Source organism: Cryptotermes secundus, unplaced genomic scaffold (assembly GCF_002891405.2).
Source record: "Cryptotermes secundus unplaced genomic scaffold, Csec_1.0 scaffold276, whole genome shotgun sequence".
NCBI classification, from domain to species: Eukaryota; Metazoa; Arthropoda; class Insecta; order Blattodea; family Kalotermitidae; genus Cryptotermes; species Cryptotermes secundus.
The window spans coordinates 392,059-407,878 of record NW_019742963.1 but is presented as its reverse complement, the minus strand read 5'-3'; the positions used below and the strand labels follow the sequence as shown (position 1 = coordinate 407,878).

At 45.2% G+C, this 15,820-nt stretch overlaps 2 protein-coding genes across 6 annotated transcripts in view; one reads left to right on the top strand and one right to left on the bottom strand.

Annotated features, from left to right (window-relative positions):
* Positions 1-15,820, bottom strand: part of LOC111873418 (vacuolar protein sorting-associated protein 18 homolog) — an 82,898-nt gene that overhangs the window by 19,429 nt on the left and 47,649 nt on the right. The window lies entirely within an intron of this gene.
* On the top strand, positions 1,228-8,575 carry LOC111873420 (cuticle protein 16.5). Its single transcript, XM_023868128.2, has 3 exons — positions 1,228-1,267; positions 4,581-4,994; positions 8,062-8,575. The coding sequence occupies exons 1-3, from the start codon at positions 1,256-1,258 to the stop codon at positions 8,431-8,433; spliced, it is 798 nt and encodes a 265-aa protein (XP_023723896.1). The 5' UTR covers positions 1,228-1,255; the 3' UTR covers positions 8,434-8,575.

The window sequence follows — 15,820 nt, the reverse complement described above, 5'->3', positions numbered from 1 at the left end:
TGATAATGTAGATACCATAAAGAAAAAAACACAAACTTTAATTGACGGAAGTAAAGAGGTTGGTCTAGAAGTAAACATGGAGAAAACTAAGTATATGTTGCTGTCTCGTCACCAAAATGAAGGGAAAAATCATGACATAAAGATAGGAAACAGATGTTTTGAAAATGCGGCACAATTCAGATATTTGGGAACGACGATAAATTAAAACCTAATTCAGGAGGAAATTAAGAAGAGATTGAACTCGGGCAGTGCTTGCTATCATCCAGTCCAGAACCTTTTGTCTTCTCATCTACTGTCCAAAAACATAAAAATTAGAATATACAAAACTATAATTTTGCCAGTGGTTCTGTATGGGTGTGAAACTTTGTCTCTGACATTAAGGGAGGAACATAGACTGAGGGTGTTTGAGAACAGGGTGTTGAGGAGAATATCTGGACAGAAGAGAGATGAAGTGACGGGAGGTTGGAGAAAACTGCATAATGAGGAGATTCATAACTTGTATTTTTCTCAAAGTATAATTAGTATGATCAAGTCAAGAAGGATGAGGTGGGCAGGGCATGTAGCACGGATGGGGGAGACGAGGAATGAGTATAGGATGTTGGTGGGAAAGCCAGAAGGAAAGAGACCACTGGGAAGACCAAGGCGTAAGTGGGTGGACAATATTAAAATGGATCTTAGAGAGATAGGATGGGATGGTATGGATTGGACTGATCTGGCTCAGGATAGGGACCAGTGGAGGGCGCTTGTGAACACGGTAATGAACCTTCGGGTTCCATAAAATGCTGGGAAATTCTTGAGTAGCTGCAGAATTGGCGGCTACTCCAGAAGGTATAACTCCATGCATTCATAGCCTCAGCACCAGATGGAGATGAATGGTTAGCTTCAGGGCCTGGCCGCCTTATCGCTGGGTAAAGAGGACGCCAGTGTCCACTGAATAGGAGGATGAGTGGGAAAAGTGTCTACCCCTGCCGGGAATCGAACTCCGATCATCCAGCCCTATCACTCACTGTACTGACTGAGCTATCGTGGACCCTCCTACGAGGAGTATCTCTTGGTGTTCATGTAGGAGGTCGGTATGTCCTGGTGTCACTCCTACATCAAGACTGTTAGTCGCTGAGTCAAGGCTTCTGCACCTGTGACCTTGGAGACTGGGTGTGGACCGTCAACAGGGGGACCAACCCGGCCCTGTATATAAAGCCCGCCCTCTCCCGCCGAGCAGCACTTAACACTCGAAGTCCATAGCAACCGGCGCACCATGAAGTTCCTGGTAAGTCGCGTGGTACTGCCACTCCGAAGGGTAAAAGGTAAACAGGTAAAGTTGTCCCTGTGCTTAATTAAATAAGGACTACACCATGAAGACATATGGGGGAGTGGAGGAACAGCTCCACCATTCTCGACCCCGGCACTAGATGGCGGTGAGTGGCCAGCTTCACGCCCCGGCCACTTCACCCCAACGGTACCCACTCGATAGGAGGCTACTACTTGGAAACAAGAGTGGCAAAGTACCGTTTATCTTCCAAGCACGTTCTTTGCTGTTCTTCAGTCTAAAAGCCAGTGGTTACAATGCGTACCATGTACTTTAACACTACATTTTCCCCACTAAATGTATTCATGTGTTCCGTACAGTTCTCATAATTCACAGCGATATTTTCCTACAGAACATTAACCGGTTGGGCTTTGTAATGGAGACACGGTGTGTTTACTTGAACTTTCAAATATTTAGATGAATTATATGTTTCAGACCGCTTATGTGGTCTAGTGGTCAGAGCTTCTGTCCACAGATCCAGAGGCCCCGGGTTCGATTCCCAACGCTAGCACATTTTTCTGAGAAGTAGTGGGTCTGGAACGGGATCCATTCAGCCTCGTGAGGATATTTGAGCAGCTAATTCAAGGAAATAGCGGCTCCGGTCTAGAAAACTGAGATTAACGGCCGTGAGCATCCGTTGCGCTGACCACATGACACCTTCTATCCGCAAAAGTTGGCACCAACTTCGTCGACAAGAGGCGCTCGCTCGTTCGGTATAGTTCGCTTGCGGACTAAAGACCACGGAGTTTCCTTTTTTTTAACTACAGGTTTCAAAGCACCCTGGGTGTCCACGTCCTGCAGACACAACCTCACTGTAAGAAAGCCACCCACACTACAGCTGTTGCACTGTGCACGGTGAGATTGTCTTTGTTGCATTTCGGTAAATATCCACCGTACCGAAGCATCTTTCAAACAGGAGTTGTTGATCTCAATGGGATCTGCATTTTATGTTACGTGAAAATTGTTTGTACGATCAGGGTGTTTGAGAAGAATTCATTAAGTCTGATTTGCACTTTCTGAAAATTGGGAATAAGATCAGGATGGTCCCCCAATACCAAACAGAAGTGTAATTTAGTCGGCAGTTTGTGAGCTGAAATGGATCACACGGACGAAATAAACCTCTGCATTTTGTATTCATTTTATGAGTCTTATTTACGCAAGAAACTCGCTAGGAAAAAAAAATAAGTAAACTTTATTGCACTAAAATTTCAAATTATGAAATATTGCCAATTGTCGTAATATTTGGAAAATTAAGAATATGTTGTGGGTTGGGACGCCGTGAGGTATAGAGACACACCAACGTTTCAGAGGGACATATCGCCTCCATCTTCAGGTTCGAAGAGAAAGCCAAGCAAGAAACCAGAAGAATTAGGCTTGAATTTTATTTTTGCGGTTAGTCGCTGACTTCCCATCGCGGCGGCCCGGGTTCGATCCCGGGTCTGGACAAGTGGGATTTGTGGTGGACAAAGTGGTGTTGGGGCAGGTTTTCTCCGAGTACTTCCCTTTCCCCTGCCAATCTTAATTCCACCAATTGCTCCACAATCACCCTCACCTATCATCTGGGGCTGGTACAATAGGCCAGAAGTGGCCGCAGTACAAGGGACTTAGTCCCACCCCACTAGCAATAAAAATAATAAGCTTGAGTTAATCTTAGAACCTGAAAAGGAGGTGATATGTTCCTGCGAAACATAGGACTCTCTTCGAATTATATGGTATCACAATCCAAAAGACCATCCTATTTAAGATAATTTTAATTTAAAAATAAATTCACGAAGGCAGTAATATAATAATTCATTTTGAAAGTACGTACAAGTAATTAAAATATTAGTTCTGACAAAACAACTATCAATCAACATTCCAATACGCCAATCACTTGCAGAACGGTCGGTCCACAGTAGCATAAACAAATCGACTGAAATAAAAACGAATGAAAAACTTCTCAAATCTGATGCTTAATGGCGTCATACTTCATCGCTGGTCTTCATTAAAAGAAATTAGCTTTAGACCAACATACCTTGAATGTATGAGGGGTAGGACTCCTCGGCCCTTGCACCGCGACCTACAGTGATCTATTGTACGTGAGATTTCAGGTTCTTGTGAATATGAAAATTATTTTCTGGGATATGACACCGTAGAGCTGGCAGAATCTTACCAACATCAAGCAGAGGGTTGCTCCGAGATGTCGGTAACAATCTGTGAGACTACACGAAGTCACATCTGAGGACACACCTTATTCTAAATATGACATACGCTCGAAATTTTCAGTTAGTAGCTAATCTTGTTTGCAATCTCGGGTTAGGGCGCTATGTAATATGCACCGTTTTGTGATTTCCACCTTGAAGATGAACGCAGTCTTGCTCTCCGAAAAGTAAGAAATTCATTACCCAAGAAGATAAACAGAATCAAAAACTCTGAACTGAGGCTTCAAAGCAACGGCCCTCTCGGAATAGAAACAGACGGGAGGTAGATTACAGAATGATCCTTAAGGGCGTAGACTGTATTAAAATGGCAGACTTCTATCAATATTGTATTGAGTCTCTGGCTTCACATTAGGAAACTTCTTTACCGGCTGAATAACACCAAACTTTCCGTTTCAACGAGTTATTTTGTTGTCTTTCGTCACACAGTTCTAAATGTCTGCAAGCATAACCTCCCTGAATGAAATATACCAAATAATAACAAAAATTACGAGGTTTAAACAGTTATCATTTTCTTCTGATATTCCGAAGTGATCAGAAGAAACAGCTTTCTACAGCGCAAATGCGCAAGTTTGTACGCAAACATTGTGGTTGACACCTCGCCCTGGGATCTAGTCGAACAAGTCACATCACTGTCGGCGGCTGGGGAGACGCAGAATTATAGACAGATAAGCAGAGCCAATCTCATATACCGAATACTTCTGTACAGTCTTCTTCAGTTCTCCATTTCTGGTCTGGTTCGTAGGGGAACACAATCGCTTCCATGGTATAAAAGTGATCTACATTAAACAATTGTTTGTTGTTAGGCGACTGTTCCAGTGCATATCTATAAGTGGTCTATGTCACTGCTGTTCCGTTTCTTAGCAACAGTGCATGCATACAGCGATCACCATTGCAACAATTTCACAGTAGTAAATAACAGAATATCGGTCAACACATAAGATTCTCATGCTAAATAAATAACTGTTGCTTCAGGACGGTTTATTTTAAGCAAACGTGGGAAAAGAAAGTGGTATTTCAGTACTGTATGCTGTACAGCTATCCACCCTTCACATAACAAGTGTTATCTCTTTCAGATTGTCCTCTGTGCCACCGTCGCCTGTGCATTTTCAAAGCCTGGAGTCCTTGCCACAGGAGCCATTGGTTATGCTGCCCCGTCAATCGCTGCATCCGCTCTAGCAGCTCCTCTAGCTTACACCGCCCCTGCTGTAGCTTCGCCTCTGGCTTACACCGCCTCTGCAGTGGCCGCCCCTGCTGTAGCTGCGCCTCTGGCTTACGCTGCCCCTGCTGTAGCTGCGCCTCTGGCTTACGGTGCTCCTGCAGTGGCCGCCCCTGCTGTAGCTGCGCCTCTGGCTTACTCTGCCCCTGCTATAGCTGCCCCTGCAGTGGCAGCCCCTGTCTCCGTGAAAACCCAGTATCACGCGCAGGATGTGCTCGGACAGGCGAGTTACGGACACGCCGAGCCTTTCCAGACCCATAATGCAATTCAGGTGAGAACACCGTCATCACATTCTCACGGTAACGGCAGATTCTTGAGTCATCAGTTTCCACGGAGGGTACCGCTGTACTGATTCATGAGCGATGAAACAGCAATGGGATTTCCGAGGGTTGTGCCCTGATACACGTCTCGTATTATTAGATACTGTAAAGCAAGAGGAGTTGGAAGAAAGAACCCTCACCTGTAGGCAGACATAGAACGGGGGGCGGGGTACAAGCGGAGGGCGGTTGGTTTTGAAAAAGTTATTAGCAGTGCCCTAAGGCGTCGTGACTGTTGTTCCCAACAAAGTTATATGTGCGGACAAATCCGTGAGCCGACACTGTAATAACGTATCTTTAATATACGTGGGTCATTCCTCCAGACTTTTCTACTGACTCGGACCGTCTAGCTAGTTCTTACAGCCAACTTCCATCCTTGCTAGTAGCAAAGTAGTAATTTTGCAGCTGTAACTATATGTGTACAAATATATCATCACTGGCAAAACAGCCCTTTTTGAGCCACAGTCTTCCTTAAAAGATTCTGCAAGATCTGAACCCGTTTCCACTTCTTTAGAATTCGTAACAATATTTTTTACAGACTAGCAAGACCAAGAACTGTGTGGATAATATTAAAATGGATCTCAGAGAGATAGAATTGGGTGGTATGGACTAGATTGATCTGGCTCAGGATATGGATCAGTGCAGGGTTCTTGTGAACACGGTAATGAACCTTCGAATTCCATAACATGCTGGGAAGTTCTTGAACAGCTGCACAACTGGCGGCTTCTCAAAAAGGGCTCAGCTCCATGAAGTTAATTTTTTTAAAGAGCGAGGTCGTTAGCCTTGCGACAAACCTCCAACCTGGAGAATTAGGTCTCTGTATTTATATCCCCCAGTGACAGGGTGGCATAATTATACCCCTAGGGACCGGGTTCCCCTTTCGGCTCTTTTCACGGCTCGCAGGGCTACAGTGGAGGTCTTCTAACCCGCCTCCACACGGGGAATATACGTATGTGTATGTGCTATTTCTATGCCCATCTGTGCCACCCTGTCTCTCCCAAGTCGAAGAGAAAATGACAGACTTCAGAGTTTCCTCTTTGGGGAAGGGCGGGGGTCATAGCTCAAGGGGTTAGTCGCTGGCTTCCCACCGCAGCGGCCCGGGTTCTATCCCGGGTCTGGTCAAGTGGGATTTGTGGTGGACAAAGTGGACAATAGGCCAATCAGTGGCCGCAGTGCCGATTGGACCCAGTTGGACTCCACCCCCCCCCCTAAGCGAATTCCTCTTGAGGGAGACAACCCCAGGAAGACTGATAATTTTGGTGCTACGTTCATGGGTTCCAGCCTAAGCCAATTCATGTCCCCATTGGTTCGTTCGTAAGAAAGGCACTGGGATCGTTGCTAGGGTACGGGTATGAGAGTTAGCATATCTGTGTGCCAAACAATTGACAGTTGTAGTATCACTGGGAGATATTTACAGGGTCTTCTGTAGGGCGACGTTCTGTTACGACCGACGGTCAGTCGGTCAGTGTATTTTGGTGTCAATCCCCAATCTGGGGCCAGAGACCAGATTTTTGACAGCTGCGGATTTGTTGATGAGGGGTGCCTTATCTGATGAGAGGACAAGCCTGTCGTTACAACTGCTGCTGGCCTTCACTAGGGCAGTCATTATCGGGTCCGAGTCCCGCGGGAGTCATGACCATATTTTACTGTCTCAGATTCCAGACTCACCAAACCTAGAAGGGCAGGTCCCCGTATTTATATTTCCCAGGAACAAGGTGACCCAGTTATATCCCTGGGCACTGGGTTCCATTTTCGTCGCCTACTAAGAGTCGCAGGGCGACGGTGCAGGTATTCGAACCTACCTCCACATGGACACTGACTCAATCAAAGTAAAAGTCAAAGTTACTTTACACTGGCGACTTACCGCCAATCAGTTCATGTTGGCGTCAAGCCCCTTGACAATCGCGACCAGAGAACTGTTTCGACTAAATCCTTGTAATATCCTCTCTGACGAGATGATGGGTTTATTTCTTATGAATATGCTTGGCCTTTCTACAAGTGTACGTATCGCACATATAGCGTGTTACTGAAAATGTTCCCTTTTTGCACTATAACAAGTCCTTTGTCAATATAGGCTTTGCAAAGCAGATCATGCCTATCTTACTTATCTTATGCTACAACGGCAGTTTAGTCACTTGAACGGTCGTAAGCTTGACCACTGCCAAATTTAATCCTCATATATTTTCTATGTCTGGCTCCGCCTTGTCCTATACTGAGAACATATTCACTCTCATGATTCTGTATGACTTCTGTTTGCTGCCTGCATAGTTTTGTTATATAATCGTATACATACAGAAGGTTGAAAGCCGAAAGCAAATCGAGGACCGGTGTGCACCTTAGAAAATTTCCAGTAGTGCTGAGAACCTTGTTTTGTAGGCTCTGCAATTTTAAGAGGCAGGCGTCTGCCGCTAATTCCCAGGCGGGACAAGCGTAAGTCATTACCGATCTGATCAGTGCCATATTGAGGGTTAGTTTAATGTTGGCGCTTAAACGCTCGCTTTTGAACAGGGAGTAGATTCTAATAAATCTTCTGAAGGCTGTGGCTTCAATCATTCCTATGCGCAGTCTCCATGTAATCCTCTTGTTGAACATTACACCGAGATATCTTACATGACTGACGAAGGGGATATTCCATTTATTCAATGTAAAATGAGCCTAAAGTGGTCTAAGTCTATGTGAAAATTAGACGGCCTGGGTCTTATCTTCATTGATTTTTATGTTCCAGCGCTCAAACCTCGTCTCAATAGCACTGAGACCTCGCTGCAGCTTTCTGAGAACATAACCCTCTTCGCGGTCTGTCGCATATATACAGATGTCATCAGCAAATGTACTAGGTGGAACGGCCCCCAGTGGTATTACGTTCATAGCAAGTTTCATCAAAACCCAGCAACTGTTTCCAGAGTTACTAGAAAGGAAAATACACAGACATGACACTGCATAAGCAGTCTTTCCACACGAAACAATAACATTGTGCTAACAAACCCTGCACAAGGTGTGACAAATCCGTGTCCCCTGTTACAGGACGCCGCTGGCAACAAGATCGGCAGCTTCAGCTACCTGAGTCCAGAAGGCAACGTGTTCAGGACTGACTACGTTGCTGATGCCCTGGGATACCGCGTTGCAAGCAACGCCCTGCCCGTCGGACCCTCCCTGCCCCTTGCTGACACCCCTGAAGTTGCCGCTGCTAAGGCCGCACACCTCGCTGCCAAGGGCGCAACAGTCATTCACCGTGTGAGGCGGCAGATCATTGGGCACACGCCTGCTGCAACCGCCCCTCTGGCCTACGCTGCTGCCCCCGTAGCATATGCTTCCCCTATTGCAGCTATCCGACCTGGCATCCTGACCAACATCGTCAACACACCCGGACACGCCGTCTCCTACCGCGTCGACTAGACTGCACGTCGTCATTTGACCCATCCAATGCTGAACACTGGCTATGACTGAACTTTGTGTGATTGGTGCGTGGATGTTGAGTGTTTTGTGCGCATACAATGTTATTAATCTCTATTTAAACAAATAAAATCACCCAACAAATAAACGCCTGCTCCAGTTCGTATACCCTCTAAAAGTTCGTGATGATGGTATATTAATAGAATTATTGTGTTTCTGGACATTATCCATCGTCCTGTTTTTCTTTAAAACACGCAACGTTTCTGAGTCTGGATTCTGTCTCCGTCTACAGGTGTAACCCACTCACTCAGCTGGTTTCAATCGATATAGCTAGTCCCTATTTCCGACTGCGTAGGTTCCACCTGAAGACGGAGACAGAATCCAGTCTCTGAAATGTTGTGTTTTAAATAAAATAAACAGGACGATGGATAATGTCCAGAAACACAATAACTGTAGTGCTATACCCGTTGAAAATTCAAGGGAAAAGGAGAATTTGACAACTCCCATCTCTAACTGCGGTTTCCACAGATAACCTTTCCATGTGCGCACTCTTTACAGCCCCTGCACGACACTCTGAAATAAAGTGTTCACTGAATACTTAATATGCAGACTACGAGCTTGAAAAGACCTGGAAAAACAGCCTAATACAATAAATAAGATGACAATGGTAATAATCTGGAGGTCCATTTCATCGGCAAACGTCTGAACTGTAATACCGACTGCATTTGGTTTCCATCGAAATAGCATAACAAAGTGACACACTTTACGAAAGCACTGCCCGTTCAGATTAATTACAGTGGAAACCCAATTTAATTTTCGCCAAGTTACGATTCCTTCCCCCTGCCCCTTTAAAACTCCGTGGTTTTAGTCCGCAAGCGAACTATACCGACCGAGCGACCGCCGCTTGTTGGCGAAGTTAGTGCCAACTTTAGCGGATAGAGGGTGTCGCGTGGTCATTGCAACGAATCCCCACGGCCATTAATTTCGGTTTCCTAGACTGAAGCCGCTATTTCCTTGAAATAACTCCTCAATTATCCTCATGAGGCTGAGTGGACCACGTTCGAGACCCACTACTTCTCAGAAAATCTGGTAGCGCCGGAAATCGAACCGGGACCTCTGACCACTAGACCACAGAGGCGGTCTCCGCCCCTTTAATTTTCAATTTTAATGATTCCAAGGCAATGACCATCTCAGTGTTAACTTCCCTCCGTTCAACAACTCTACTCAGTTCAGTGTTCATATCTACCGTTTCGCAGGGAAACCTTCAATGGGGCTTTCGTTGCACACACAAGTTCGTCTGCATACATTACGGGATAACAATTAGTGACGTGTTCTTATCCTTGGCACTGGGTTGGAGGCGAGTCGTTAAGGCCACTAACTACCTACCGGCCTGAAGGGAGCCCGAGGTGCCCGTCAAACCCCAGGGTGGGTCCAGCAGCAAGAAGGCACACGCGTGGTCCTATCAAGCACCTAACACTATAATGAAACGTGACAATATCATACTTCACTAATGAATGTACCGCATCAATTATCTCCGCTCCTCCTCCTCCAATCTTCTTTTCCTCTCCTTCCTCTCTTCTTCTCACCCTCTTCGCCTTCTCCTCCTCCTCCTCTTCTTCAAGCATTGTTTCCACGTTATATGGGTAGATAAACGGACAGTTTCCAGTCCCTTCTTTCTTTTTGGATTTTTTCTCAGTGCCTGTTGAACCATCTCGCTCTGGGTCCTCCCATATATTCCTTTCTTTCCTTTAAACTTTATTTCTAATGTCTTTCTTGACATCACTGTTCTGTCCGCTCTTTTCACACAGCCGAACAACAGTAACCGTTCTTCTTCTAACGACTTGTGAATTCACTTGCTCTCTACAAAATTCATTCCTAATTCAAAAACCTCATTGCTTTTTCCCTTGTACTTTTTTTTATTGCTAGTGGGGTGGGACTAAGTCCCTTGTGCTGCGTCCACTTCTGGCCTATTGTACCAGCCCCAGATGATAGGTGAGGGTGATTGTGGAGCAATTGGTGGAATGAAGATTGGCAGGGGAAACCAAAGTACTCGGAGAAAACCTGCCCCAGCACCACTTTGTCCACCACAAATCCCACTTGACCAAACCCGGGATCGAACCCTGGCCGCCGCGGTGGGAAGCCAGCGACTAACCGCTTGAGCTATGGCGCGGCCCTTCCCTCGTACTTACTTAGGAATTGAATATCCATTGCTTCGAGTTTGCTGTCTCTTCTGTTTGTAAGTGCTGATGTTTCAATCTTACAGGCCAGTGTCGGTTTAGAGACTGCGCTGTTCCTGTTGTACACTTTCTTTAATATCTGGGAATTATCTGGGGCACGCAACTAATTATGAATGTACAGAGAGACAATGATAATTTGGGAACATTAACAAATAAAAATCATTCACAAAGAAAAAATTTAATTTGAGAGGTGTTATCTACCATCCATTTCCGAAACATTTGTCTTGCGCTCTCCCATCTAAAAATCTAAAGACTGAAGCATATAAAATTAACATTTTATCTGATGCTTTGTGTGGGTTCGGAACTGATCTCTTAACCAAGGAGAAAATAGCCTGAAGTTGTTTGAGATCACAGTGCTGAGGAGAATATTTGGACTCAAGAAGGAGGACGGAGACAATTACACTGCGAGAAACTTTATAACTTGTACTCTTCACTTTAATCAGAAATCCTGAATGAAACAGGCCATTCTGAAGACCAAGGCATATAACGGAGGATAACATTGAAAAGGATCTAAGATCTGAGGTTTTCACGGAGGTGACTATGAAGAAAGCAGTCTTCTGGGATGTGGCACCGTGTATATGTGGTGTTAACCGACGTTTCGGAGGAACGTATCGCCTCCATCTTCAGGGTAGAAGGAAAAATAAGAAAATTCGCAAGCGAAGAGGCCGTAAGAACCGGTTCTCACGCCCAGTAGATTCACATCATCAGCAAAGACCAACAGCTGATGTGTCCCATTTAATTTCAGTCCCACCTGGATTTCCTGGACCTTCCTAATGGCATATTCTAAAGCAAAGTTGAAAAGTAGTGGCGATAAAGCATCTCCTTGTTTTAGGCCATTCTGGTTAGGGAAATTATGAGACAGATGTTTACCTATAAGGACTTTACCATACGTTTCGGTTAAACACATTTTAATCAGCCTAACTAGTTTCATCGGTACCCCAAAGTCTATCAGAATATTGTACAATACTTCCCTCCTATCAGAATCATAGGCTTTCTTGAAGTCTACGAATAGCTGATGTACTGTCTCATCGTACTCCAATTTTTTTCTCCAGTATCTGACGAATGTAAGAGATCTCATCTGTAGTTGATCTGTTACATCGAAACCAACACTGATGATCTCCAATAATTTCATCTATGTCTGGGCTTAAGTCCAACTCGCAATTACACTTAATTATAACGCCATCGAAGACCTGCACTTTACAAATCACTAGGCCACACACGCTACTGTTATCAGTCTGTTACTAAGCGTTTCTTGGTAACGGCTTCTAACAGTGGAGATTCTTCAGCTTCCGCGCTTAAGTCCTCTCCGAACGGCGGCTCCCTTCTGACTGAGCATCCTTGCAACTCCAACCGCCAATCAGTTCGTCTTGGTGCCAAGCCCCTTGTGACCCACGACCAAAGATTTTCTTATTCGAACCCTTGCGGTCATAGTCCTTATGTAAAATTCTGTATGGCAAGAAGATGGTCTTGTCTCTTATGAATATGCTTGGCTTTCGTCAAGTGTAAATTTCGCACATACGGCGTGTTCTTGAATATTCTTCCTTCCGCACTATATCCAAATCCTCTGACAGTACAGGCTTTGCACGGCAGATCACGCGTATCTTAATTATCTTATGCTACAACGGCAGCTTAGTCGCTTGAACGGTCGTAAGCTTGACCACCGCCAAGTTTATGTTTATGTGTGTAAGGGGTGAGCCATAAAATCCGGTCCTCGCACTGCGACCTTCAATGATCTATTGTGCTACCCCTTTGGATTTACCCTTTATTAATCCTACGCTTCGAATGAAATGTAGGCCTTTAGTTATGGGGACCGACAAGCTTAAGCCTCTTATATTATAGCAAGTTCTAACCTTGTCCCTTGCTTAAAACATCTAGGCACGGGCGACACAGAAAACACCGTTCCTCTGCTGCATGCGTATCCGTTGCAGCGGAAACGTGCTAACAGAGCCGTTCCCTAGCACCGGCTGTCTATCCCTACTTATTAAGAATCTGCCACCTAGCACCGGACGTTGTTCCATTGTTTGTTTCGCGGTCGCTGTCTATAAGCGAAATGTTGTTTCAGAGCCGTTCGCTAGCAATGGCTGTTTCTCTGGCTCCACAGTTCTTCCTTTGTGCTATATGACACAATATTCTTATTGGAATTAAAATTCAGTTATGTGTAAAAAGGTATATATTCTTTTCTCCTGTTGCTTTGTACTGTCGTGTCTCTTTTTGCTTTGTGTTACCAGAATTTTCGGTGGTGTTCGCCAACGTGCGTTCTTGATTTTCGTGGGATTCTGCGTGTAAGAAACGCGCACAGCGAGTCAGATTCGGACACGCGGCCGACCGGTCAGCCATTAATTGGTTCAGCAGGAACCGCCTTGCGTGCCGCCGCGACGGAGCGAGTTCAGCTGCTGCCCATGAAGGTCAAGAGAAAGCCGAACTGGTCCACAGCTCCATACCCTCCAGGCGCTCCAGGCTTACCGTGCCACAGCACGGAACCAGCACCACTGACTTCCATTCAAGGGCCAAGCGGCAGGCACTTCTGCTCCATATACCGTGTTCGAATCACAGCGTGGATACTGGCCGTCGTCCGGGGTTTCATTTCTACCCTCCGTGGGGTATTTTACGGCGCTGCTTCAGTATTGAGATTATACAGCGTCGAGTGGTAGGATAACAGACGAATCATAAAAATCCGTGGCCTGTAGTCTGCAAGGGAACTGTACCGACTGAGCGACCGTCGCTTCTCGGCGAAGTTAGTGCCAACTTTAGCGGATAGAGGGTGTCGCGTGGTCAGCGCAACGAATCCCCACGGCCATTAATCTCGGTTATTACTGTTATTACCGGCTACAGGAAATTCAAAAGCACGAATTTCGGGTTGCCTCCAACAGCAGGGGTTCTCTGCGGGATACCTTCCGGCCCGCCGAGCCTCCTATCCAGTGGGTATAAGGATCTCTTTCCCAGGTGGCAACGCGGCCGGGCTGTGAAGATGGCCGCTCATCACCATCATTCCCAGGTTAAGGATGCATAAATCTACACCTCCACTTCCCCATACATTTCCGTTGCGTGGTTCCTGTGCATCTAAGCACAGGGTCCACTTTAGCCACGAGTCTCGTTGGTTTCTCTGCAAACTACAGTTATCTTCTGACATTCAGACTGAAACTTGCGTAAGACCAAGGCCACACAGCAAGCTCAGCGTCTCGGTATGTTGCAATTCTCGGGCGGGCTCGCATCAGCCAGAGGAATTCTGTTGTCTGGGCAAGGAGCTGTTGCCCAGCGCCAGACACGTGGGTCTCATAAGGACAGTCAGCTCCAGGGAACCGCTTCATTTACCTGCAAATACTTTTGTCACTATTCAAATACCGGGAAAATGGGTAAGGTGAAAGTAGTGTTGTTCTTTGCTTATCGAAATGAGCACGACGCCATGAAACTCTATGGGGAGCGGAGGTACAGCTCCATACATTCTTAACCTGAGCACCAGATGGAGATGAGTGGTCAGCTTCGCGCCCTAGCCGCTTTACCACCGAAAAAGAGCCTCTGGTGCCGACTGAAGAGAAGATGGAGCAGTTTACAGAACTGCTCAAAATGCCGCGGAGAAGATAAAAATATCTTGGCTCTGCCAGAAATCGATCCCAATTCAGTGTCAAAAATCTTATGTCTTCTAGTTCCTTCCCCAAACTCACCCTTCATTAACCCAAATCTGACAAAAATTGACAGTGACAAAGTTATTAACCCTTTGGAACATGAAATTCATCTATACATATGGTAAAAATATCCAGTTTGTATCTCACAGGAAACACACTCTGTCTCCGCTACAAAGCCTAATAGGTTAATGTTCTTTGGGGAAACAATCACTGTTTACTGTGAGAACGATAGGGAACACACACACATGCACCTTCAACAGGGCAGGGTGCAATAGCAGGCTGTCTGGACTGAGGAAGGGATCTCCAAACATGAAGTTAGTTGTGAATATACCCAGTAAGCAGTCACCGACAGACAACAGGGTTTGGTCCTCCTGCTTTGGGGTTGAATATGTGACTAACAACTTCTAACCATAAAAAAAAATCAGCACATCGTGAAATGTTTTGTAGACATGAACTGGAACAGATTACAATTATAAATGACAAGTCCATCCAGTGTGACTATTTCAGTTTTCTCACTTTATGAGNGTTTGGTCCTCCTGCTTTGGGGTTGAATATGTGACTAACAACTTCTCACAATAAAAAAAATCAGCACATCGTAAAATGTTTTGTAGACATGAACTGGAACAGATTACAATTATAAAAGACAAGTCCATCCAGTGTGACTATTTCAGTTTTCTCACTTTATGAGTCACTAGCCTTACATGTTTCGATCCATTTGGATCATCTTCAGAGGCACCAAACACTTTTTAGAAACCACTATCACAACAGTTGTCATATCAATTACACATGATAGTGGTTTCTAAAAAGTTTGGTGCCTCTAAAGATGATCCAAATGGATCGAAACATGTAAGGCTTGTGAATCATAAAGTCAGAAAACTGAAACAGTCACACTGGATGGACTTGTCTTTTATAATTGTAACTGTTAGTGTGACAGACCAAAAATGAAACAAATAAAAAAAAAATGGAACAGATTCTTTGGAACAGCCTATGCAATGGATAGTGGGTAGGATAAAGTAGATCGGATTCATCTAGCTCAGTGTAGGACCAGTGGTAGGCTCTTGTGATCATGGTAAAATACTGGGAATTTCTTCAGCAGCTGAGGAACTATTTAGTCACCAAGAAGGACTCCGCTTCACTGAGTTAGTTACACCAATTAGTTAATATAATGCATGGGCATAATATGGGGCCTACTGAAGCATGTGGTATGTACAGGCATTACTGTACTATGTAAACAGCCACTGACGATTCTTTCATATATATTGTGGCCTATTTCAAGGCATTGCCTGGACAGATTACAGATTGAGGGGTATCCCAGCATGGCCAGCCAGTCTCTGAACCTCGTATTTTGCCAATATGAAGTCACATTGCGAACCAGCCAACCACAATGTCTGGGTTCTTCACTGTGCTGGAAATGCTTGGAGAAGTTCAGATATTTGTACAAGAATTCCAAATTGAAGGCATACATGGTGCCCCTGAGTTGCTGAATTCGAACATGATAATGCAGCACCGTGTACTACTGTACCATGAGTC